Source organism: Lepisma saccharinum, chromosome 12 (assembly GCF_977018435.1).
Source record: "Lepisma saccharinum chromosome 12, izLepSacc3.1, whole genome shotgun sequence".
NCBI lineage: Eukaryota > Metazoa > Arthropoda > Insecta > Zygentoma > Lepismatidae > Lepisma > Lepisma saccharinum.
In genome coordinates this window covers 54,878,506-54,904,355 of record NC_139240.1, presented here as the reverse complement: position 1 = coordinate 54,904,355, position 25,850 = coordinate 54,878,506, and the positions used below count along the sequence as shown (strand labels likewise).

General features: G+C 37.8%; 1 protein-coding gene across 3 annotated transcripts in view; it reads left to right on the top strand.

Moving 5' to 3' along the window:
• Window positions 1–25,503, top strand: part of p23 (cytosolic prostaglandin E synthase) — a 90,872-nt gene extending 65,369 nt beyond the window's left edge. Inside the window, exons 1-4 of one of the 3 annotated variants that reach the window (XM_083132387.1) lie at window positions 6,053–6,190; window positions 17,082–17,268; window positions 21,436–21,621; window positions 24,509–25,503. In XM_083132387.1, coding sequence (XP_082988513.1) covers window positions 6,174–6,190; window positions 17,082–17,268; window positions 21,436–21,621; window positions 24,509–24,619 — 501 coding nt within the window. In that variant the 5' untranslated portion in view covers window positions 6,053–6,173 and the 3' untranslated portion in view covers window positions 24,620–25,503. Of the gene's footprint in view, window positions 1–6,052; window positions 6,191–6,404; window positions 6,653–17,081; window positions 17,269–21,435; window positions 21,622–24,508 lie in introns of those variants that run through there. The other 2 variants (XM_083132386.1, XM_083132388.1) reach the window with 2 other exon arrangements.
• The last annotated feature ends 347 nt before the right edge of the window (window positions 25,504–25,850 follow it).

The following is a 25,850-nucleotide window of genomic DNA, read 5'->3' as shown; positions in this document are numbered from 1 at the left end:
CAATGAGAATGGTTTAAACTTTAGATGCAACAGAGGTTTAGCCGAAAAGGTCAAAAGCATCTGTAGATGCAGATGAAGTAAAGAAGAAAAGGTATGTCACGAAGTATCCATAAGAAAATTTTGTTTATTTATTTTGAAGTGGAATTTTATGCTCAGATAGGCTAATCGGGACTAAACCTACAGTTTAAAGTGGAGTCCGAACCAATGTGGATTGTGCTTCCACCAGGGTAGAGGGCAGTAGAAGCCAGAACCTCTTCATTATAAGGCGACAACGTTATGCCATTGGAGGAAAAAAATATATAGAAATAACTCGCAGGGAACGTGTTATATTATCACCATAGAAGATGCGTTCATTTAAGAGGGTGTATTGCCAGAGACAAATATTTTAGACTTTCGGAAAACGTTATTGTTCATGGAGTTAGTTGCATTGATCCAACAATGAAACACTGTAAAATTGAAACTTATATGCTTACAGGCCGAAACCAAGTGTTAGGTAACAATCAAAATCTAATTATTGATAACAACTCGTTTGAACCAGTTTCCAAATTCAAGTACTTAGGAGTAATACTAACAAATGAAAATTATATTAAAGAGGAAATAAAAAGCAGGCTTAATTCAGGAAATGCATGTTACTTTTCTCTTCATAAACTTTTGTCTTCTCATTTAATATCTAAGAAACTAAAAGTTAAAATATACAAAACAGTAATTTTGCCTGTAGTATTATATGGATGCGAAACTTGGTCCCTTACATTGAAAGAGGAACATAAATTGAGAGTATTTGAAAATTAGATCCTTAGGAAAATATTTGGACCTAAAAGGAATGAGGAGACAGGTGAGTGGAGAAGGTGCTACGTAATTTAGAACTACATAATTTGTATTAATGTCCAGATATTATTAGAATGATTAAATCAAGAAGACTTAGGTGGGCAGGTCATGTGGAACGAATGGGAGAGGAAAGAAGAGTTTACAGAATTCTTGTTGGGAAACCTGATGGTAAGAGACCTGTAGGAAGGCCAAGACGAAAATGGAGGTAAAACGTTGAGATGGACCTAAAGGAAATCGGTAGGGATGGAAAAGAGTATATAGATCTTGCTCAGGATAGGGACAGATGGAAGGCCTGTGTTGCTGTAGCCATGAACCTTTGGGTTTAAGAAGGCTACAGAGTTAGTTAGTCAGTTAAAATTGAAACTACCACCTCAAATTTTGAAGTGGTATGAATGAATGAAACTCCACTTTTGAAAGAGTAAGTTACTGATTTGTTTTATGTGAAGTCACTTTTCTGCTAATTTTGGCTAATGTCGACAATGAGGTTCAATGGTGATTAGGTGAAAGTGACAAAGGTGAAAAACAAATACACGCAGACATTGAAAATACACCCTCCAAAATTATTACTTTGACTGTGGTTCCAGGCGCCAAAGACTCGTTCGCCTGCAAGATTAAAGTTTCCAGGTATACTGCGCAGGATAGAGGTTGACATTTGAGCGCTTTCGAAAAGGTCACGCCATACAACCCAAGTCGTCCGTGGAAAAAGAGATGAATTACTGGGTATAGTGATGAATTTCGATGAATTACTTATGTCCAAAATCACATTCTACAAAATGTAAACTATTTGTTACCTCAATGTATGTGTTCATCTAACCATACGTGTATCACTTGTCCCGCATGAGTAACGAAGACTTACTTCAGAAAATGAATAATAACTTAGCTAACAGATTTTTCAATGTTACTTGATTATTACTTTTGGGCGTTATTTTGTCAAAATAGCCTTTCATAAGCTTGGGGATGCTTTATGGAGAATGAACAAAGAATTTGTTTTTCCATGTAAGTGTGTGTTTACATTCCCAATAAGACATTTTTTTTTATCAAAATATCCAGTGGCGGTGATAAGGAGGAGCCACATTTTGCCACTTGTTCCACCCGCACTATGACCTCTTAATGCAAAGACTTTTCTACGAAAAAAGTAAATTGTCCTTATTCCCAAGTTTTTGCACCCGATAGCCTTTACTGCAAACATTCAGATACATTTGTCAGTTGTATAGAGCGACCACAAGGAAAAAAAACCTTGGACGAAAAGTCCCCGCGCAGCTCTCCTTTCTTCCGTTCAGCTCGGGCCATAAGGAAGCATGGTCCACTCTCCTCCTCCCCTTCTTGCGGGAGTACGTTGCACAGGAGTCGCAGGTCTGCGCAGGTTTCTTTGCTTGTGGTTCCACAAGTGGAACAATATGGGAGAATAGATTAGAAAATGAAGAGGAAAGACACAAAACACACAGACATGCATGTGATGCGTGTGCGCATGGCAGTTAAGAGAAACATTTGAAGAATGGAACGAGAGAAAGTGGTAACAAGCTGAGAAAGAAAGATATAAGATGACATTAGGGAGTAAAACAGAAAAGATGAGAAGGAAAAGAAAATCGGGAGTATAAGAGAGAAGGGGATACATATGCATGTATGTTGTACATATATGTCTTACATTTAGCCTATACCTGCCCACCCTAATCTATCAATATACAGCTTCTGCCCACCCGGTCGAAAATTTCTGGTGCCGCCCCTGGACAGGAATATGGATTTTGAGAAACTGTCCAGATTAAGTTTCTTAGAGTGTCGAGTCGTGTAGTTCTGTATGTCGTGGCTAAATTGGAGTCTGTCGTATAAGTATGTCGGTGGTTTTTGTTTGCAGAATTTTGAATATTGTGCAGGCCAGATGTAGTTTTCTGCGTCGTGTCATATTCAGCTAATTAACGTCATTTAAGTAAGGCAGTATGTGATCCCTTCGTTTCAAGCTAAATGCGAAACGTATACAAGAATTCTGTACTTTTTGTGCAATTTTAGCATTCTTTTTTGTTAAATTAACACCGTAAACAACGTCACAGTAATCGAAAATGGGAAGATCTAGAGCTTGAGTAAGACGCAATTTAACATCAGTCGAAAGTAAGTGCGATGATTTATGGAGTGATCTAAGTATACCATAAGCTTTTGAACTCTGAGACGTTACGTGGTTTTGCCAGTCAAGTTTTTGATTAAATATCACACCTAAGTTCGTAACAGTTGTGCAGTGTGGGACCCTCACATCATTAATATTAATTGATAACCCATTTATTTGAATTTTTTTAAGGCAGCGCTAGAACCAATTAATGTAAAACAGCATTTACAGGGGTTAATTACAAGACCATTACGTTTACATCATTTATAAATAGCATCAAGGTCACGGTTCAGGAGAACAATTGCTGGTTTTGCATTTTTGGGGTCTACTGGCATCATCAGCCGCGTGTCATCTGCATAACAATGAGGTACACTGTGTCGTAAATTTAGGGGTAGGTCGGTTTAAATCACGGAGGTAGAAAGCGAGCATCACAGCTGCATATACGTTATGGGCCAGCAAGTTGTTGGTTATAGTTCTTCTAATGTGTGGAAATGTATGTGCATGGCCGTATTTAGAGCGGGGTTTTTAGGGTTCAACCCCCCGAAACTTCTGGCATGTTGGATTAATAGTAGTTCAGAGACCAAAATTTGTAACACATTTTCAAAAAATTATTCTCAGTTTTACGAAAATACAGCAGGGAGACAATGCTGAAATGATGGAGCTAGAATTTTCAAACATTTTGAAATCTGAAATTTGAAGGAAACGGGTTTAATTCTTGTAGCTCACCATCACCTGCAACCCCTTCTTTTTCACTTCTGCTGTCCTGTGCTGTTCCTGGTTGAAAATTCCCTTTTGATTGTTACAAAATTCCCAATGGTAACACTGTTAAGCCTTGTTTCCATGTTAATAAAACATTCAAATGCTGACGAAGGCAAATTTATTGTATAAAAAAATATACACTAAAAACGTAACGTTTCCACCCTCTAACAGGGTCTTCTTCAGACAAAGATTCACAATAAATCGATCTCTTTGGTTTCTAGTGTATATTCTTTAATACAATAAATTTGCTTTGGTCAGCATTTGAATGTTTCAGTTTTTACCAAAATCCGTTCCAGCTTTTTAATTCTCTGTTCGATATGGGTTCAAATCCCCCTTGATAAGAGTTCAAACCTAGGATATCCAGCTTCGTAGCGCGTTACATTCACTATCCTTCACCCAGCTGTCGATATAGTACATACATTTAACATATATGCAGTCCTATAAAGCGCATAGTGGTTGTATATAATGCTGTTTGGTAAGTATAGGAACAATCTGAGCGTCGAAAAGTGGGATCGAACTGGTCCATAGAACCCCCCGAATTTACATCGTTTATTGCAAGTTACAAAATGGCAGAACGTTTGTTAGTTTTATTTTTAATAACGGAAATAAATTCCAGTTAGTTAGTATTCGAACAGAATAACCAAAGAAAAACAGCGTTAGATCGAAAAATTGAGGTTACAATACAGGCACCAGGTTATGTTTTACCATTTAATCCAAAGAATAACTGGTTCCACAGTTTTCAAAATTCCAAAAATTTAGTTTTGTGAATGGTCAAACAACATAAACTTTATGACTAAAGTTTGCCTTACTTTTAACGCTTTTTCCTGAAGGTATCTAAAATGTAATAACCAAATATAATAACTGTGCATTTCAGCACACACTGCATGAAACGTAAAAAAAATTAATAAAAAACATTTGTGCTGCATATTCACACTTCTGATGGATAAGTAGAAAAGTCTCCTCAATGATATAAGCATAAGTATACAATGGTTTGAATTTCTGTGGTAAGGAAGATAATGCTTATAAATTATAAACAATTTAAACTTTATAAGGATAGAAATAATAATAATAATAATGCATTTGAAAAAATAGTTTATTATTATGACATTTTAATTATTATTATTGTTATTATTCAAATTTCTTGCGACGTACATGGGAACAATTATGAGTGACCCCCCCGAAATTTTTTGCTGCCTACGGCCATGTGTATGTGTACGAGCATTTGAAAATGCTATGTGATTTCTATGGTGAAAAACAAGGATGATCGCTTGAAGTAAGGTCTTGCACCTTTCGGACACGGCCGAGATATCCTTAATATTTTCATTTTCATAAAAGTTAAATATATAATTTAAAAAAAGCGGTGTTTGAAGAGATAAAATTTACTTCTGAGATCATCACCTACCTGGACGTGACAGTCAGACGCACTACCGACTGACTGGACCACTGCGACTCGTGTTACAATTTCTATAGAAAGCATTTAGCGATATTATTTTAATGCTAATATAACCTAACCTAACTACCACAGCATTTAGGTTTATTATTAGAAGAATGCAAAGGGACCTAATCTTAAAACATTTTTGTGTAAGTAATCGCTAAAACTTCACAGTATGTGTTACAGTTGCACATGGGCGTCCGGAAGGGGGGGGCAAGGGGGGCCGTGGCCCCCCTGGAAGACGAAAGTCAACCAAAAATTACATATTACACACATATAATTTAATTTCAGCCACAATAATGTGTGTTAATTATTGCACGAACATGATAAATTCATATTTAAGCAATGTTTTTTGAGGGATGAACACTATTATTGGGGAAAATATGCCATGTTGGCCCCCCTGGAAAAATATACCTTCCTTGCCCCTCCCTGGAAAAAATCCTGCGGACGTCCATGCAGTTGCATACATAGCATGATGAAATCACGATAAAACAAGGTAGTGTCTGCTGCCACGTTCTTTTTCTGCTAATAATAAACCTAAATGCTCTCGTTGTTACTAGTGAATTTTGCGAAGTGATTTGTCTCAACGTATTGCTAAATGCTTTATAAAGAAAAAGGTTCTAAATTACCTGTACATTCATTCCCACTAATGATAAACTTGCATTTTTCTCGTCTTCATCTGTTCTTAAGATTTGTAACATCCTTTTAGCAGACGTATTGCGTGGCAGGAGCAAATTTGACGCTTATTCTTACTGCTGACACGTGCGTGGCAGCAGACTCGGCCATAAAACAAAGACCGAGTCCGCTGCCGCGCGCATGTTTCTTTTGAGGTTAGCAGAAAAAGAACGTGCCAGCAGAGACTACCAAAATTTTTGAACTGAAAATTTGTGCATTAGTTCTGCTTCTGCGCATGTATTTTTTCTCATGAATGACATCAGGTTTCTTGGACAAGTTGAAATAGCAGTCCACCACTGGCAGTGCGTGAGTTGTAGTCTCGACGTCAGTGAATTTTGTGATAAAAGCGACAGTGTTTTGTTTCTCATTTGTGCGAAGTAGGGGAAGATGTCTGGGGATGAGCAGTAAGTATAATTTTTATGCAATGAAAGTTCAATCTTGTGAACACGATTGCGTTTACCAGCGTAGATATATGAATAATTGTGCTCGTAATCTGAAATTACCGTTGTGAAATAAGAGGGAGTAATTTTTCGTGACTTTCTAGATCCTTCCACCAACGACCATGCAGTTTGGAGAGCCGCCATCTTTTTATTTGTTCGTGTGTGTGGTTATATTGATTATTGAAGATAAATTTGCCAGGTTGCTTTGGCGTGTATGATTTAATTGCTAACCACTTTCTAGAAGAGGAGATGTCATTTTCGCAGTTGTTAATAAAAAATGAATTGTAATTTCGTTTATGGAAATGATCAAATATCTTGGCTCTTGCATGCAAACCGGCGTGGGTCAAGAATGCTATCGGTGGCAAAGTATGAGGAAAAATGGATTTTAGATTATGTTGAGCTGAAACACAGAAATCATTTGAAAAGGTATAAAGTTTCCCCTCCAAGTTAAGGTATTAGAGTAATTTCCTTGTTAGCAATACATTACATGCCGTACAGCTCAGTGGGAATCTGATGTGTTGCAAACTTTTATTATACTTATAGATAAAGGAATATTACTCGTGTCAGTTGTGAAACTGTTGCCCTTTCATGTAATAAGGCACCATACTGGTTTTGAAAAACATGCCAACTGTGAACTGCACTCAAACTTGGTTTCATTTTTCTTTTTAAAAAAAGATTGTCATTAAAATTTAAATATTTTAAAATTGTAGCCTACATAAGGAATACGTCAATAACAGCTTTGTGTCAATTCGTAGTTTTTTCCTTTCTTACTATGTTCCAGATTAACATGCACTTCTGCAAGTTTCAATAGAATAGAATGGGTATTTTAGCATTTTTGTCCTCATGGGCCGTTTTTGTAAGCAACCCTTGTCACGATGCAACTTTAGGTAACAGTTTTATACATCGGAGACACATTTCTTCATTTTTACAGAAGAAACTATTTACGGAAATGAGTTTCTCTAAGGTTTCCATTAGCACTCATTTCACCCCTAAATTCATCGAAAAAACCATTTTCCTTTCTCGACAAAAAAACGCACGTTTGGAAACCCTGATTCCACTAGCGAGATCGTGCGACTTCCGACGCTAGAGCCATCTGCAGGTACATCTTGGAAACAATGGCATGGTCGATTTTCACAAAATGCGCAATATTATTACAAAAAAAATTATTATTGTTCTGCTGCATTGTACGATGAAGTTTTAGGAAGAATATATATCGACAAAGGTTGTAAACCTTGGAGAAACTCATTTCCATAAGTAGTTTCTTGTGTAAAATTGAAGAAATGTGTCTCCGATCTATGAAACTTACCTTTTTTTTTTTAAACTAGGTTTGCCTAACCTAACCTATCCTAACCTTATTGGAAATGGTTTGTGGGGCTATCCGTCAGCTACCCGTGCGTAATGTACAATGGACATTTCCACTCAATTTTTTTACAACAATTTTAAAAACTACACCCTGGAAAAATGACTGGTACTAATTTACTATCCTTCGGACACATTTATTTATTTTTACAGAAGAAACTACTTACCGTAATTAGTTCCTGTAGCATTATCGAACATCAGGAAGGTGTTTTGTGTGATTTGGGAATGTTTCAGAGCTGAAATTCATGTTGTTCGTTGAAAATTAATTCTCCGACAGAGATAGCGTTTGGCGCGTACATCTGCGTATACCATGAAGTTCGTACACCTTCATACACCATCACCTTCATACACCGTTGTGACTATCATGACGTGTCGTGATTGTGTTTTGTTGGTATCCAGTGTTTCGAACTGCCTGCGTTTGCGACGAGAGTTAGAACTGTGGATCGAGGGTTTGGAGAATGACGTGTGGTGGGTGTGTTGTAAAGTTTGTGCCGGGTGTGGACAAACCATTAGCGCTAGCCCCATGAACCATTGGCGCGTGGATAGGTTAGTAGAGCCACGCAAAGGTTTCAATAGTTAAAAAGATAGCCCCATGAACCATTGGCACGTGGATAGGTTAGTAGGGCCACGCAAAGGTTTCAATAGTGAAAAAGATAGCCCCACGAACCATTGGCGCTAGCCCCACGAACCATTGGCACGTGGATAGGTTAGTAGGGCCACGCAAAAGTTTCAATAGTTAAAAAGATAGCCCCATGAACCACTGGCGCTAGCCCCACGAACCATTGGCGCGTGGATAGGTTAGTAGGGCCACGCAAAAGTTTCAATAGTTAAAAAGATAGCCCCACGAACCATTGGCGCATGGATAGGTTAGTAGGGCCACGCAAAGGTTTCAATAGTGAAAAAGATAGCCCCACGAACCATTGGTGCGTGGATAGGTTAGTTCAGTTAGGTTGGGATACATAGTTAAAATTTGGTGTCAGAATGCGAAAAATAAAGTTAAAAAGAAATAGATCTGATTAAGTTGGTCGACGGGCATTTCTTGGGTTCCGAAGGTTGAAACACTGTATAACAATTGAAAATCGAGAAAAAACAAGGCCGATGGGTCATTCCTATGCGTTATTATTTACGAAGGTGTCCGCGCCATGTTGTGTGTGAGGCAAACGGAAAGGTAGGAGGAAGAAGTAGTCGTAAGGTGAAAAATTGCTCTTACTTTCATCAAAACAACGTCAACACACGTTCAGGAATGTTCCGCGAAGCAGATACGTAAGTTCGAATGTCAAAAATTTGGCAAAAGAGAAGCCGGACCCGCAATTATGTAGGAAGGTGTACTCGCGATATTGTCTCAGGCAAGGAAAAACACCTACCAGAAAGACGTTCTGGTAATGTGAAAAATTGCAATTAATTTAATCAAAACAACGTTAATACACCTTCAGGAATGTGCCGCGAAGCAGATACGTAAGTATCAATGTCAAAAATTGACGAAACCAAAAAAATAGAGGTGTCCGAAGGATAGTAAATTTTTACTAAATGACTCCTGCAAGTTCCAGTATAAGGCAGAAAACACGCTGCCGCCATGTTACTATGTCACCCCTTAGGGAGAGCTCGTTTGTCGTCTGCTTCGAGCGTCTAGTTCGGGATGGGTAGCCCACGGTGAGCGAACACATGCAGCAGTTTTACAAATTTGTACTGATTTAAATAATGGAAGAAGCGATAGGAAAAAGGAAAGCTATGCTTTGTAATGATCATTCTATGAAATATCCGTGCTGCTCACGTGCAAGATAAATGAAAGGGTTCAGCTACGTGTGTGTTCTCAGGCCATGCAAAAAATATTGCTTATAAAATTAGTTACTGACCAGACACTCAAAAATATTTTTTAAACTTATATTTATCGATATTTACCGTAACCTATGTAGTGCAAAATAGGATTTTCACATTCTTCACTTTATTTATAAAGCCTATTTAACTTTCTTTTCCATAAAGCAATTTCTGTTGCACAAATTATGTTCAAATATTTTTGTGCAGATAAGAGAAAATACACTGAGAAGATTACATTAGTTGCACAGTACATGTCTATACTTAGTTTATGTATAATTATTACAATGAAATAATGTGTATAACCATGGGCGTATTTAAGGGGGATTCACCGGGTCCAACCCCCCTCATTTTTTGGTTCACTAAAATTACCAGTTTCCTTGTTCTATCCGCTTGTTCATAAAAAATTCCTTCGGACTTATTTCATTCTCTTAAATTAGAGACGTATAGGACGGGATACGGATGGGAAGGAAATTTCGTAATTCCACACACCAGATGGGACTGCAGACCAATATCTGCAATTTCCTGATAGTTTCGGAATTTCTGCGATAAGAAACTGCAATGAGACTGTCAAATCAGTTATTTTTTCCCCCTCGAATCATATTAAAGAAATTTGGTTCTTAAAAACTTACTGACACAAGATGAACAGAAAAGTATCAATACTAAGTAGCGTGACTTCGTGACTACAAACACACAACTTTGTCGGGTCCAACATCCCCTCCCCCCATGCTCCCCAACAACCTTCCGGTCAGCAGTGTCCTCGATTTTCACTTATGAAATAAAACAACCCTAATCATACCAAAGGTTGATCCATCCCCCCCCCCCCCCCCGTGAACTATATATACGCCCATGTGTATAACAATATCCCATACTGAAATGGTACGCTATAATTATTTTGAATTTTGTACTGCGAAAAAAGCTGCCTCCTCTCGTTACCCCGAACTCATTAATTGGTTGGTTCACAACTTCACCACTAAGGATCCTATCGAGACGAGACATGGCAGCCTTGATCTCGTTCTCGTTGAGACTTGTAAATGTCTGTCTCATGTTTATTTGTAAATGTCTCATTGACAGTATCGTCTCAATTTATAAACATCCGTCTCTGTTTGGGAGGGTCTTAATATTTTTTTTTATTAATATTTTTGACTCCTCGTTTTGACGGTACAGCCCTCGAAAACTAAATATTATCCTGCTTATATATGCAAACCAAACTGCAGATTCAGAATTACCAGGAATGAACTGGCGTTGTAATTATTATACACAAAATTCATGATTTATCTGAGGAAGTCGCATGTTCCAGGTTTGACTCTCGACCTGGGCATGACTGTTTCCTTGTGACTGACATATCATTGAACTGGAAATTGTTACATGGGAGGATGTTTGCTCGAGACTTTGGAGACAGCTAGGGGGATGCTTCTATTGTTAATGTTAGTGTTGCTCACGAGACGAGGAATGTTCCGTCTCGTCTCATATAAGGAGATGGAACAAGTGAATGTTTTCGAAATGAGATGGGACAGAAGAAAAAGTTTGTCTCTTATCATGGCAGGTTGGGTGATACTTAGATTGTGCAGTTGGTGGTATTGTGGGGGGGGGGGGTACTCCTGCACCCCGACTTCGAATACTGCTTGTAGTTATTCATCTTCATTGTAGCGATTAGCCAAAAGTGGAAAGGAATGTGATGTTAGATGTGATACATAATAAATTAACCATGCGTTCTCATCGTTGCGGTTAAAAAAAAAAGTGAACGGAAAAGCGACGTAATAGTAGGCTAAATACAAAAATTTGCAATATATATATTAACTGAAGAAAACTGTCATTTACTGCAGGAAATTTAAAAAGTCACCATACCTTTTTATACCATATCACCTCTTATATTGCCGAAATTGGCGTGTAAACCAGTGTGTTCTAAAAGTATTATCTTAAAATTTGTGAAGAAAATATTATGACGAAAATAATTGTAATTCCAGAAAAGGCATTCCTATAACATTAAGTTCTTGCCAGTCAGAACTAACCTATGTATTCGCAATGAACATGGCTGTTCACGTGTTCAGCCATTGACTGTTACAAGGTTTGCTTTGTCACCCTAATGGGAAAACCCTCTACCCGAGTGGCTGAATTATAGTAAATACTGCTATACTGCTAGGGCATAATTCATCTCCAAGAAATAGAGCATAGATTTTTGCACTGAAAGTTGTAAGATACTTGTTTTACACAGTAACAAGTGAATTTGCTGTCGATTCCGTGGCTCATGCTAAGTTGACGAGACAAGCAGAAGCCCCACCTGCATGCATTTCTAAGTGATGATGTCAGAGGACCTCCTGTCTGTGGAGAGGACGTTTTCAAATCCGTGACGTAGTAGGTGAATTTCAGCGGTGCTTGAAGGCGTGTTTCTCGAGAACCGAAACAAATATCACAGAGATATTTTGCACGTCTCATGTTTGTGTCATTATCTGTAAAATGAATGGATTTAAAACGTTTTTCATGTCAAAAGTGAAAATATCCATTTGCACACGTGACGAACATGATAGGTATTTTTCGGTGAAGAAGGTTGGAAACAATGATATTCGAAAACAAAAGAAGCGATATCATTCGCAAAATAAGCGATATCGCACCGTTACGTGCCTTCAGTAGCACTTAGAAAAATGCGTTATTTTAGTAGAAAAAGTGTTTGTTTTAATGTAAAAAGCATAATGGCACCTTGAACTATGTTCCGCAATACACAATTGGTAAGTACGAACCATCCGATACACAAAATATCCTATTTAAATGTCTCCGATCTATGAAACTGTTACCCTACCATATTCTTTAAATGTGTACGTGGCAACATAGCAATTCATAGTTAACAGGGAGTGGAAGTCTTTCAGACAGGGCCTGCTCCTAAATGAAAATGATGGTTGTGACCATGGATACATAATCATAATCTGTGTTAACGCAACTTACGATACACAGCTGAATGGGAAGAAAACAAGTTTTTTTCTTTGAATCACTGAATATTATTAAACTTGATATTTATTGCGTGATAAAAAATCGAACTGAGTAGAAGAAGCATTCCTTGAAGTATGCATGGTAACTGTTCCGATTGTGTTACGGTATGGTCTTTTTCAAAATCTCTTAGCAGAAACACTAACTATCGTAGGACCTTGGCAATCATTGTCACACGAAATTTGAACCTTTCATAAAGTATTTAGCAGTGTTTAGATTTCGAAAAAGTACTTGTTAGTTTTGAAAAAAATACTTTAAAAAATTCCTTACACAACATATCTTACCGATATGCAAGGCATTATCCCTTCATGGAAGTGAAAGGAAGCATTGTGAAGTACTGCTGAGGTAATTTAAACGTTACGAAAGCTAATTAGCACAGTTATCTCCTGAAAGAAGCACAAATTATGTGAAAAAGAAGATGTTAAAAGTACCTTGCCAAAAACTCGCCATTTCGCAAACTTCATGCCTGACACAGACTACAACCGCTAGCTGTTCCTCTCCCCGCGGATGTTCGCAGTAGGTCCGAAGGGGTTTCATGATCGAGAGAAGCAGTAGCGACATCTAGTAGTAATAAGTAGGGATGTGCGGGACAGAATTTGTACACCTCATTTTCACTTAAGTGATTGTTTTCGCATTTCTCGTACAGAAACTAACAATTTTCGTTAAGTTCCAGACTATTACAATGCAGAAAACTTTTAGTTTTAACGACTTTTAAAAATTACAATTTGGTATTTCCCGACTGCTTGTGATCCCGAAATGTCGGGAATTCATTTCCCAAAGTCTGGATCGGGACTGGAAATTTTTTTTTTGAGATCCCGGCCCCGACTTTTCGGGATCCCGCACACCCCTAGTAATTAGGGAAATTTTTAAAATCCCGACTAGAAGCTTTGAAAATTTCCCAGCAGCCACCCCAAAATTCATAAAAATTGCCCACCAATTCTGGGCTCCGCCCCTGGGATGATTGATCTACCGTGGCCCTGCCTCCGCTACGCTCTGGCTACCCACCTTTTTCTATAGATTCCCTTTAAAGTCTTCGGGTTTCCTGAAAGCAGTTTCGTTACACTCATCGTTCATGACACTATACATCAGACTAAACACAGTTGTTAAATCACATTTTCAAGCCATGTTCCCTTGACCCTGGAAAAATATCTGGAGCCCCACCTGGAGGTTTCCTTTGGCATACAAATTTTCCGAATCCTCGATTCGATATGGGACTGTATAACTTCATCGGTGTTTTGTGGTATGGACAAGAACTACATTTGTGCAGGAAACCATTGTCTACACACCACTGAAAAGCTGTAGAGTTGTTTGTAAAAAAATTGGGAAGCCTGTAGCGGTTCCATGTATCTCCGAACATTTTCTCTGCCAGACGAAAGTATACATTCAAACACTGCACATAAACAACTAGAATCAGTGAACCGATGCCAAAAACCCCTTCGTACCTCACGGATGTGACCCACAGAGAAGCAGAAGTTCGTCCGAAAGACGATAGTAAACAAATGGCTGTCAACGATATGAGTATATGAAAGTGGAAAGAAAACCTTTGTCAACAAAACACCCAGTAAGTTATCACTAAAAGTCCGCAGTATGTGTTAACAGAAGTAAGTAAATCTAAATCAAACAATGTAAAAATTGCATTCGTAGCATGATGAAATTGCAATAAAACGAAAGGAACTTGGGCCGTATGCATCTCATAATTAATATCATTTTGTAGGGTGTGACTACTTTCACCAGTTGATGAGAAGTAGCTTAGGATTGTCTTGGTATCTCCAGTGTTTCTTCATCTAGTATTCATTGAAGAATGTTTTCCACATGAAAGAGGAAAACACCCCCACACTGCTGTGACTTGTCACGAAGGCAGTTATGCAATTAGGAAGAGTTTTGCTGTTTATGAACGTATTCTTTTGTTTATAGCTATCATGGAGATGTTTTTACCTGATCGAAAGTACCCCTGTTACTGAAGCACAGCCCAAAGGCTTCCCACAAGCTCATATAGCACCCAACATGACAATGCAAAAACAAATCCAGAAAAGGAAGTTGCCTACTGTTTCATAAGTACAAAGTATTATTGACAAAGGCCAATCATTTTTTTATATTAAAATGTTTTATAAAATATATCAAACCTGAAGGACTGAAAACTTACAAAACCAAAATAGAAGTGGAATGTTAGATTTATTGATTCAAGTTCAATGTCGTGTGTATTAACACATACTTTGAGTTAGCGACTACTTGCTGCGGGTTTCCTTTAGAATGGTTTTTACCTTCTATGTACTCCTGTAGGACTCTTTTTCTTGCCACCAGTCATTTGTTTAGTGTCTTCTTAGTTACAAAATACTGCTGCAAATGTAGGTTGTGTGGGGTGTGAAGGGGTTTTCTGAATCTGCCCATTTATCGTGTGCTGAGCTATTGTTTAGTTTTTAAAAGATAAGCAAACCGAATTGCAGTGGTGTGTGATAAATAGGTTCCTACTCGCATTATCGTGCATGAACCTAAATGCATTTGTAGGTTAGGCAGGTCAGGTTTATGGCTCTTAGCATTACAATAATTTTTCTTTAGCACAAGGTAAATCATACATTTTCTTTTTTGCTGATAAATAGGACTTTTTCGGAACTCCAAACATTGGTAACTGTTTTTCCAAAGGTTGAAATTTACTGTAACAATGATTTTCACTGTTCTGCGATACTTCATCATTCCCCATTACAACATTATACATTCAGATCCATTACCACTTTATTTTGCAATGTAAGTGGTTCTGTTGATTGGCTCAAAAAATAAATCTTATTTTTCTCTTCTCTGTTATGTACGAAAGTTGTTTAAACAATGAAAGGCAGTTTCGTGTTGATTTTCACCAATTTGTAAATGGAGAGCTGTGATTCGGAAGCAATTTTACCGTCATAGACAAGTCATGCCTGGAATTTAAAAACTTGATAATTTTTAAAATGTATAACCAGGGCTCAAAAAACCCCGGTCGCCATGGCGACTAAAAATTTCAGCCTGGCGACTGTGATCTTTTTCTGTAATATGTACGAAATTTTGATGATTCTAAGTTCAAATTGCAGTACAGCGTAAGTTAGCAAATGATTTTTTTTTTTAAATCAATGTTGTGAACATTCCAGAGAATCAGTAATAATTTCTTACTCTTTGTCCCCCAACACCCCATTTCCTATTTTCTCGAATGATTTAGCAATGTTTTGAATACAGTGATGCTCAGCCTCTTATACAGTGTGTTTCAAAAGTTGCACAACCCAAACTTTGAAAATGTATAACATGAAAACCGTAAGAGATATTTACACCGGGTTTTCTGCATTACAAAGTCTCATTCATTGAGACATATTTCAATGCTTAAAATTATCAGTTTTCTCCATACAGAAAATGTAGATAAATTAATAACTGGCGGAAGGAAGCGTGAAATTTTTCCAGAAATGCACTTTTGAATGAGAAATACGTAAGAAATTATCAAAGGGTCATAATTAGATGTCTGATGACATGTCAATCTATCATTTTCGACCAATATTGCTCATGTGCAACATTTGATGGATTTTTTTATTGACTATTTCATGGGTTGAGTGAAAAAGTGCCATTTTTGGGACATGTGGCAATGCTAGCAGGTCGAAATATTGTCAACAGACGCATGCCACATGTGCCTAACTATTGGCTATACATTTACGTGAAAAATCATAAACCAAGATTTTGTGCTGAAATTGGACTCGAGAGAATCCTAGTCTGCCTCTGGTTACACTGAATTCTCTTCGCTCACTTTCAACGCTACTATGCCTGTTCTTTTAATTGATTCAGCATGGCTTATTCTTTGGAACAGCGCGTGTGCATTGCTGAATAGTATTTTACTGCAAGAGGTGTTCCAAGAAAAATCCCCTGCTTCTGCTGTACCTCACAAAGCAACTGTTTTAAGACTAGTCAAACACCCAACAAATGATCCCACAAATTGTTAAGAGTTGGTATTAATTATTATTGAAGATTAGGCACACATAGAAGGTGTACTACGTAGAAATTTTCAGCGAAAAATGCAGGCTCGACCAGGACTCGAACCTCTGTCTCTGGCATACCATATGATTTCTCTACCACTGAGCCGGTCTGGCCTCGCCTGATTTCTCGCTGTTTTACCTGTGTGGAATCGTCTCTGCCAGTGCTACCGCAACGGGATCTGTTGCCTTTGAAATACAGTAGACTTCTACATTGCCTGGTTCCTCCTAGCGTAGAGATGTTAATGCATTTTTCGCTGAAAATTTCTACGTAGTACATTTCCTGTGTGTGCCTGATCTTCAGTAATCTCTACGCTGGGAGGAACCAGGCAACGTCGAAGTCTACTGTATTTCAAAGGCAACAGATTGGAAATTGTTAGTTTTTATTTGATGAATGCAGAAAAAATCTCTGAAATGGAAAATGGCATGTAGAATTAGTTTTCTACAGTGTCTGGAAATTTTAAACATTTACCATCCTGAATGTCAGGATTGAAAAGATTTCCTGCCATCCTGAATGTCAGGATTGAAAAGATTTCCTGTTCCGCATATCCATAGTTGAAAGCAGGCATTTTTTAACATTGCTCTTCTTGCATACAACATGTACTTGGTTGAAAACAATTTCCTTTTTATTCCAATGAAATGGAGATTGTGCTAAGTACGTATTCATATGACCCAAAGTTCAGTCTGATTTTAATTATTCCTGTCTTCTTTCTTACTCGCAGGTTGCTTCCACCGCCCGTTATGTGGGCTCAACGAACCAGTGTCTTGTTCATGACTGTTTGCTTAGAGGACTGTAAGGAACCTGACATTAAACTTGAAGCTGATAAAGTTTTCTTTCAAGGAGTAGGAGGAACAGAGAAAAAGAAACATGAAGTCATAATAGAATTTTATAAGGACATAGATCCAGAGGTATGATTTTTCCTTTTTTTTTCTCTTGCTGATAATGTTTTGTTTTTATATGGAATAAAGCACTTGTTCACAACATGAGACAATTAATCATCCAGCGGGAGTTGTGAAATTTTCAACATTAATCTGAGAATGAAGATTTTCCATTATTAGTTTCAGGGGCTGAAATGTCCTCAAAGAGTGGTGTTTTCTAAAGCCTCCCTGCAAATTTCCTTCATGCGGCATTATTATTTTCCCCCGAGAAGTACCTACATATTTGCAACACAACTCTGCATTGTTATGAGTATACCATTTTTCGTTCACATTGATCTATTGCGGTGGCTACAACAGGATGCCAAATATGAATTTCCGTGTAAAATTTTGGTTTTCTTTTTAAACTTTTGTTAATGGGAGGTAAAATGTATACATTTCACATCTGCTAAGCAGTGATATTCCGAAGGGAAAAAATCAATTTCTTCTCTCTACGACAATATTCTCTTGCCGTGATTTTTTTTGACATCTCTAGTTTGAAAAGTGTCTGCATGAATTTTAACCTTTACTGTCCCGATGATACCATATGGTAGCATGGTGCTGATTACAAAATGAATGCTTTTTAGACCTTCATACTCTTGTGTTTGGGTGGAAACTCTGACAGGTCTGGAGCCAGCCTGGGAAATTCACATTCATGACCAACCTCCCCCCTCTCCGCAATGTATCCATGCCACATTTCCGAAAAGGGTTTCACATTTTGGCTCATTATTAAACTTGTATGGCACCCAGGAACCTGAAACATGTTTCATTCTCTTTGGAAACGTCCAGTCTTTGAAGAGAATACTAAGGTTTGTACCTTCTCCCCAAAATAGCAGGAGAAGAGGGGCCAAACTCCAGATTTTTGTTTTTTCCATTGAAATTTGGGGTTGTGCCCCCCAAACCCCCCCTTCCTTGGTTCGGCATTCTGAATTGTACATGGTTGCATGCTCTGATGTTTTACCTGCAAAACAAAACTTATCCGAAGTAGATTGCTCCCATAGTGCCAGAGTTATAACAATTTCCTCCAAAAATGCAAATTACTTATTTTTCAGAAAAAAAAAATACATTTTGGCTTATTATTCAACTTGTATGCCACCCAAGAACATGAAACATGTTTCATTCTCTTGAGAAATGTCCATTCTTTGAAAAGAATACTAAAGTTTGCATGCGCTGATGTTTTAGTTATCCAAAGTAGTAGATTGCTCCCATAGTGCCAGAGTTATAACAATTTTCTTCCAAGGAGTGTTCGAATTTAAAATTCCTGCAGAGAAGCCTGGGGAAAAAAGGGGGTATTTTCGTAAACCAGCTCTGGAGTCTAAAGGTTAATGGTGCTAATAAATTGCCAAATCCACCAATTAGGAGAGCCCCCCCCCCAACTGCCTAATGGTAAAGGGAGTTGATGAATTACATCTTGGAGGAAAGTTTCATATATACATAAAACTTTTGACAGACGCTTTAAGTAATGGTGTTTTGCAAATATTTATTCTGTTCTATTACCTGGCCAGCTCCAAAAATTTGGTGTTATGCAGTATCGTGAGTTTAATTGAGAGCTACTTATAAGCACTAGTAGTCGGTTTGTCTGAATAGTCAGAAAACTGTGCCACTGATATTTGGATGTGCTGCCGATAAATCAACCAATGGAAAGCTGATTGGCTGGCCTGATTCATGGTGCTGTTACACCAGACTGTTTAGTTTTCCACTAATTATGCAATTTTATTTCAGTGCAAGAATGATAATCAGATTGTTTAAGAGGTGAAGCATAGGGTGGTGTTGAGTTATCTATTAGTAGTGACAATACTTATAATTTCTAATAACAATTTTTTTCCATGTAATAGATAGCAATTCACAGTGCAGTATTGCACCAAGGTATTTTTATGCTTTCTATTGACCATCATTATGCCAGCATGTAATGCCACAAGATGCATTGATTTAACATATGTACTCTATGTGATCGGAAGTATCCAGACACCCACCTGAAAATGAAGTACAAGTTTGGGCTGCCCTGTATCTGGAACATTGGCAGTCAATACGTTGTTGACCAACTCTTAGCCTTGATGACAGCCTTCACTCTCGCAAGCATACTTTCAATCAGGTGGCGGAAGGTTTCCTTGGGAATGGCAGCCCATTCCTGCTAAATGAGATGATGTATTGATGTGGTCGGCATTCCAAAACATCAAAGAGATTCAAATCAGGACTCTGCGCAGGCCAGTCCATTAGTGGGATGTTAGCGTCGTTAAACCACACTCCCACAAGCCCTGCAGTATGGGTGGGTGTTCAGTCGTGTTGAAAGACACAATGGTCATCCCGAACTGGTCCTTGGCGGTAGGCAGCATGAAAGCGGTTGAAATGTCAACGTAAGCTTGTGCATTGCCATGTAAAGCAACAAGAGGGCCTGGCCCCCTCCAGGGTAAACATGACCACACTAACCCCGCCGATACGTTCAAGTTATTAAACGTATTATTATTAGATTTGGTATTATGTCATATTAGATTTATTAATAATAAATGAGCAATGAGCAATGAGAGACTGTGAAGTACACAGACTCCTCTCAGGTACAGGGATAGTGTTAGGCAAAGACAATGCTTCACAGCACAGAGGAATAAAACCACATTACTACCGTAGACGAAATGAAAGGATTTATTCTTTATTTCGTACGATTATAATGTAAATATACTTCGCTTTATTGGTGTCTTGACTCAACTATAACACACAACCTCAATGCGTGGCTATCTGCGTACCTATGGTCGCATAGGCCTAGCTTGCATCCCAAACTACCATACCAATAGGTATGTAAATATAACTAAGCCAATATCTGCTCGTAGTCCTTTATTCCAAATTTAGTATTTGGCCTGACTAAATTATCCAATGAAGAATGATTGTAGTATTGTACATAGCATCAATGCATGGCAATCGGCGTACCTATGGTTGCATAGGCCTAGATTGCACCCCGAACTATTATAGCAAGATGTATGCACAACACAGAGCAGTTCTTTTAAGTTAAAAATCTTTGACGATATGTGGCGAATGTGTTATTTCTTACTCGCTTTTATACCCTTTCAAGATCACAGATCAAAATACAGATGAATCACTTACTTTTTACAAAAAGATGCTACCAACAAAAGTGACATCCATACCAATTAAGAAACACAAATTCACACAAGTTTAGGAATACAAATTCGCACAGTGCACTCTCACAAATATAAAGATACATTGCATTACTCATAATAGAGCATAAAACACAATAAATATGAAAAGATATACATTACAAACAAGGTGCAATTTACATATAACACGAAAATTATGCTCTTTCACATGCACACAAACAAAATATATCAGTGACATATTCTAAATATGGATCATATCACCGCCACCCTGGAATTTAGTCATTATACAGGCTGGTAGTCGTTGTTCACACTCGCATGCTACCATTGGATCAACACATTGTGTACCATGATTCATCACTCCACACAACGGTTTTCCACTATGGTCCTTGCACCACACAAGGCAGCGTTTGACATTTGCCTGTGTGAGGTTTGGCTTATGAGCACCTCACGCCATAGAGTAGATCCTGATGCAGTTCAAAATTTGTGTGTGATGGCAGTGATTGACGATTACATTGTATGACCCCATTGTATGACCCTCTTCAACACTTGACGGTCTCTGGAGGTCGGCCTGCATCCTTTTGGGTTGTACACGTCCCTTCACATTTCCACCACTATAACATCGGAAACCATGAACCTAGGGATGTTTAGGATGGAAATCTTGCGCACAAACTTTGTACACAAGTGGGACCCAACCACCTGACCATGTTGAAAGTTTCTCAGACTTCCTGTACTGCTGTCTCACGCTGTCTGCATACTACTGAGATTGCTGACCATGGCAGTACTGTGTCGCCCTTTATGATGAACACACGTTTTGCAGTGCTTCCGGATACTTATGATCACATAGAATATATTGATTAAAATAAAATTTACATTGATGCAAGGGCTGAAATTTGTCCCATGGCTGCTTTTATTGTTTAAATGTGCATGGAGTTAGTATAAACAGATAATTTTAATAATTAATGGTTTGTAGAATATACTTTAAGAATAATGCTCACTTCTTACAACTCAAGATAATTTTCAATCTCTATTCTGTGTTTTTCTATGCTTGATTTTGCAGAAATCCAGATATTTTATTAGGGACCGAAACATAGAATTTATTCTGAAGAAAAAGGAGGAAGGTCCATACTGGCCTCATCTACTGAAAGACAAGAAAAAATACCATTGGCTTAAGGTTGATTTTAACAAATGGAAAGACGAAGATGATAGTGATGATGAGTTTGGCAATTCACAGGACCTTGAAGATGTAAGTTGTTGTTAAGTGTAGTTTTATTTCTTTATTCCTTAAATGCTGGGATGTGACTTGTATGCCACACTTTTTTTTAAAAAAGTTTAGAGCATATTGCGACTCGGATGATATTTAGTTACATGTTTTGAGTTCTACACAAGCCTTGAGGCATCCTATTAATAATTGTTAATGTTTAATTTATTTTTCTCATAGCTTAAGTTTCTTTAAAGGTTATAACCTAGAAATAAATATCTGAGGAAGGAAACATGTTTTCTCCTGAAACGTAAGTCAAAAAATGTTACGAGCTTGTAAGGACCGTACGTACACGCAAGAAGGGTTTAATTTGTTTGTTGCTATATTTTTGGGAAAGGGGGTTTTTCTGCTGAAGAAATCACAGCTTTTACATGAAAAATATTTTTCTCTGAAACTTAGCAGCAAGTGTGTTTTTTTGCCACAATAAAGAAACACATGAGAGGCAATATCTAGGTACCATTTTGAACACTTTCACAGTCGTTGCCTATGTGGGGGCCAGATGAAATTCAAATTTTGTAATCTTAGTGCTATCAGTGCTCCTGGACACTATTTACCCTCCCTAAATCAGATGGGCCACCTGGACACTATTTACCCTCCCTAATACAGATGGGCCACAAGAAACCAGAGAAATAGTACAATAACAAGTGGCAACCCTGCAGAAAGAAAAGTGCGGTGCAGTCATCTGTTATGCTCACTCAGAACACAAATGTCTGCCATTAGCTAACTGAGTCATTCGGCAGTGCAGGTGCAGCATCGTCATCAACAGGTTTGTTTGCCAATAGGAAGCCCAGGCGACAGTACAGCCGGCAGCCGACGAGAAGATCGCCGAATGAAGGGAGGCGGGGCACAGAGGTAAAGGGAGGGTCAGGTTCATTTGCAGAATTTAGGGGTGGTTGGGGGTGGTCGGGGAGATGGAAGTCTTGTTTTCTTCTTGGCGGGTCATTGTCAAGCTGACGAGAAGAGTTCTGGCGAAAGAGCACCTCCCCCACGCGAAAGAGTAGAGTCGCCTGACAGACGTCACACCTCTTCTGCCAGCGCTCTTCTCGTCGGCTGCCAGCTGTACAAACACTAGTCTCTCATGCCACATTCGGGCCAGATGAAATTCAAATTTTGTTCTACAAAATATATATGTGAATATTACTGTAGTCTTTATCTCTTATCTGATACAATATTTTTTTCACCATTAGCTCATTAGATAGTCTGTACTGAAGAAAACCTTTAGGGAATTTTAAGTTTCCCATCAAAAACAAGCATGGCTTTTATTTTTTTAAACATATTTACATATTGTGTGAGTTACTCACTGTATAATATAATCTATACAAAACTTGTATAAGAAAGTCTTATTTATGTGAGTGAGTATAGAATTTTGAAACTACGTTTCGGGGTTCGACTGCCCTCTTCCTCAGGTTTCGAAATTCTATACTCTCTCACGTAAGTAAGACTATTTTATGCAAATTTTGTATAGATTATATTTTTTTAAAAATATTTCTGCAAAAGTATCAGCAACAAGTGCTCATTTCTTGCCATAAAAATGGAGCACATATCGGGAAATATGCTGGTAGTGTTTTGAACCTCATGTCCCGGCATTACCCTGAGGGTTTTCAAATTTCATTAAAAAAATATGATGCTTGTCTTTTTTTCCTACTTGATAAATGAATATTAGGGTTTTTCAATCATAGGCTTATAGCCTAATCTGTACTAACATTACTCACATGGAATTATGCGTGAATTATTATACTTTGAAGATAACATGAGGCAAATAATCTCCATCAGCGTAACATATCGAGGCTGTAGCAATTTTTATGGGTCCAGCTGTAAATCACATTTTGCAATCTGACACAGTGAACTGTGACTAATGTGCAGTGTCCTTGCATGGCAATGGACCGAATGTTGCATGAGAGACTAGTGTTTGTACTGTCGCCTGGCTTCCTATTGGCAAACAAACCTGTTGATGATGATGCTGCCTCAGCCTGAATACACACCTGCACTGCCCAATGACTCAGCTAATGGCAGACATTTGTGTTCTGGGTGAGCATAACAGATGACTGCTCTGCACTTTTTTTCTGCAGGGTTGCCACTTGTTATTGTACTATTTCTCAGGTTTCTTGTGACCCATCTGTATTAGGGAGGGTAGATATTGTCCAGGAGCACTGATAGCACTAAGATAGAGAAAATTTGGAACACGTAGTGTCTTCAACATCTTCCTAATCAGTCTGGAAAGTCAGGAAAATTTACTTAATCTGGAGAAATCAACATTTTTGTAGTGTACTAAATGTAGCTTTTTGAAGAAAGAAAGAGGACAAGCAAGAAATTTTTAAATATTCTTCATTTTGATATACTGAGCATTGCCAATAGTTACAGTAGAAGTTGTATATTTAATACTCTAGGAAAAGGTCATGTTTTGAAATAATTTCATGTGAAAGTAGACTATAATAAGTGGCTTACGTAAAATTAGAAATTTCACATAATTTGCAACACTAAGGGCGCTGTGAGACAAAAAAGTTTTGGAACCCCTTCATCTAACCCCAAGGGTCGACAGTCCTCTGACAGTCCATGATGACTGGTGCAATACTAGAGAAGATAAGCAAACGCTCACACCTCCAGTAGCAGCATCTGAAACGAACTACTGGAAGCAAATGACGTGGGACAATAAATTTGAAGATATGCTGTATTCATTGATGCATGAACCATTTCTGTACACATACTTTTACTTTTGTACAACTAATTTATAGAAATCCTGTATATATATATGAATTGCCCTAAGGACTGTAGTCTGGAAAAGTTGGGGAATTTTTATTTTACAACATTGTAGACAACCTGAATGCAGTGATTTTCTGATGGAGGTTTAATAATAATTATTATTATTTTTCAGATGATGCGCCAGATGGGTGGCTTAGGAGGTTCTGGGGATGAAAAACCAAGTTTTGATGGCCTTGAAGAAGAGTCAGATTCAGATGATGAAGATCTTCCAGACTTGGAGTGACATGAAACAAGGTCTCTCGCTGAAAATAATATCGGTGCCCTTGTGACCATGTAAAGAGAGGTTGAGACACTGTGCATGTTACGTGTGTGTGCCTGTGTGTTTGGGTGTGTGCGTGCGTGAGGAGAACACTTACTTTCAAGTGGAAAGATTCGAATGGAGAATAATAATAATTAAAAAGAAAAGAAAGAAAAAAAAGAGATCAAATACTTTGTGAATTTGTTCCACCAGACTCGGTTTACTGATAATACCAAAGTGTTTTCACCTTGGCTGGGTCAAACAAGGTCAAGGTACAAGTGTTGAGCAGCTTGTCCTGACTTTTATGTTAAGCAACAATCCAGTTTAGCATATAACAGATCAGGGTTCGTACGATCAGATCTGGTAACGTTTATTTTATTGCTTTAAGTATCAAATCTGTAATTTCAGGCTTATTTGTTTGTTTCGTTACGAGTAAAGACAGCATTTTTTCCCTTGTACGTTTCATGCTATTGAACTGAAGCAATTTGTAATTTAGGAGCACTGTGTTTGGATTAAAATATTGGGCAAATCTGTGTGATTAGCTGCACTGAACTGAACACATTTGTGGCTGTAGCAATAAATTAAATCACATATTTTACAGGAGCAACAACTAAATAGAATTTTGTTTATGACCAGTAGAGAAAAACCCACTGGTATGTTAGTGTATTAAATTGTCGAACATCCCTGTAAAGGAAATGTAAATTGTAGCATTATGAAATTAATTTTTTGGGCCTGCGTGTATCGAAGGCAAGGAGAAATTTTTAAGGAGGATAAAATGGAACTGTGAATGTTTATGCCTGATCTGTTTTATTGTGTTGAAAGTTTTTTGTATTCATTCATTATGAAATAAATTGCGAAACATATCTTCAGTGATCTGCATGTTTTTACATAAAAGTGTAAGCACAGTCCGTATTTGAAAATGTCAGTTTTGATTTGGGATTTGTCCAAACATTTTATTTTACCAAAAATCTAGAATTAATATTGTTAAATTATGCTAGTTTATTTTCACTTCGTTTGTTTATATTTTGTTGGTGAGCCAATGCTGATGTATCAGTATCGGAAAGTATTTACTGATATACTTTGTGGGCATTTAGGTCTTCTAAAGTGTCAATAAAAATGACATGCAATACTTTCATGTCTTGGGCCCACTTTAGACAAATGCATTTTCCTTAGCATCTATGCCATGATCAAAATGCTACCGTGTAAAGTGAAAAAT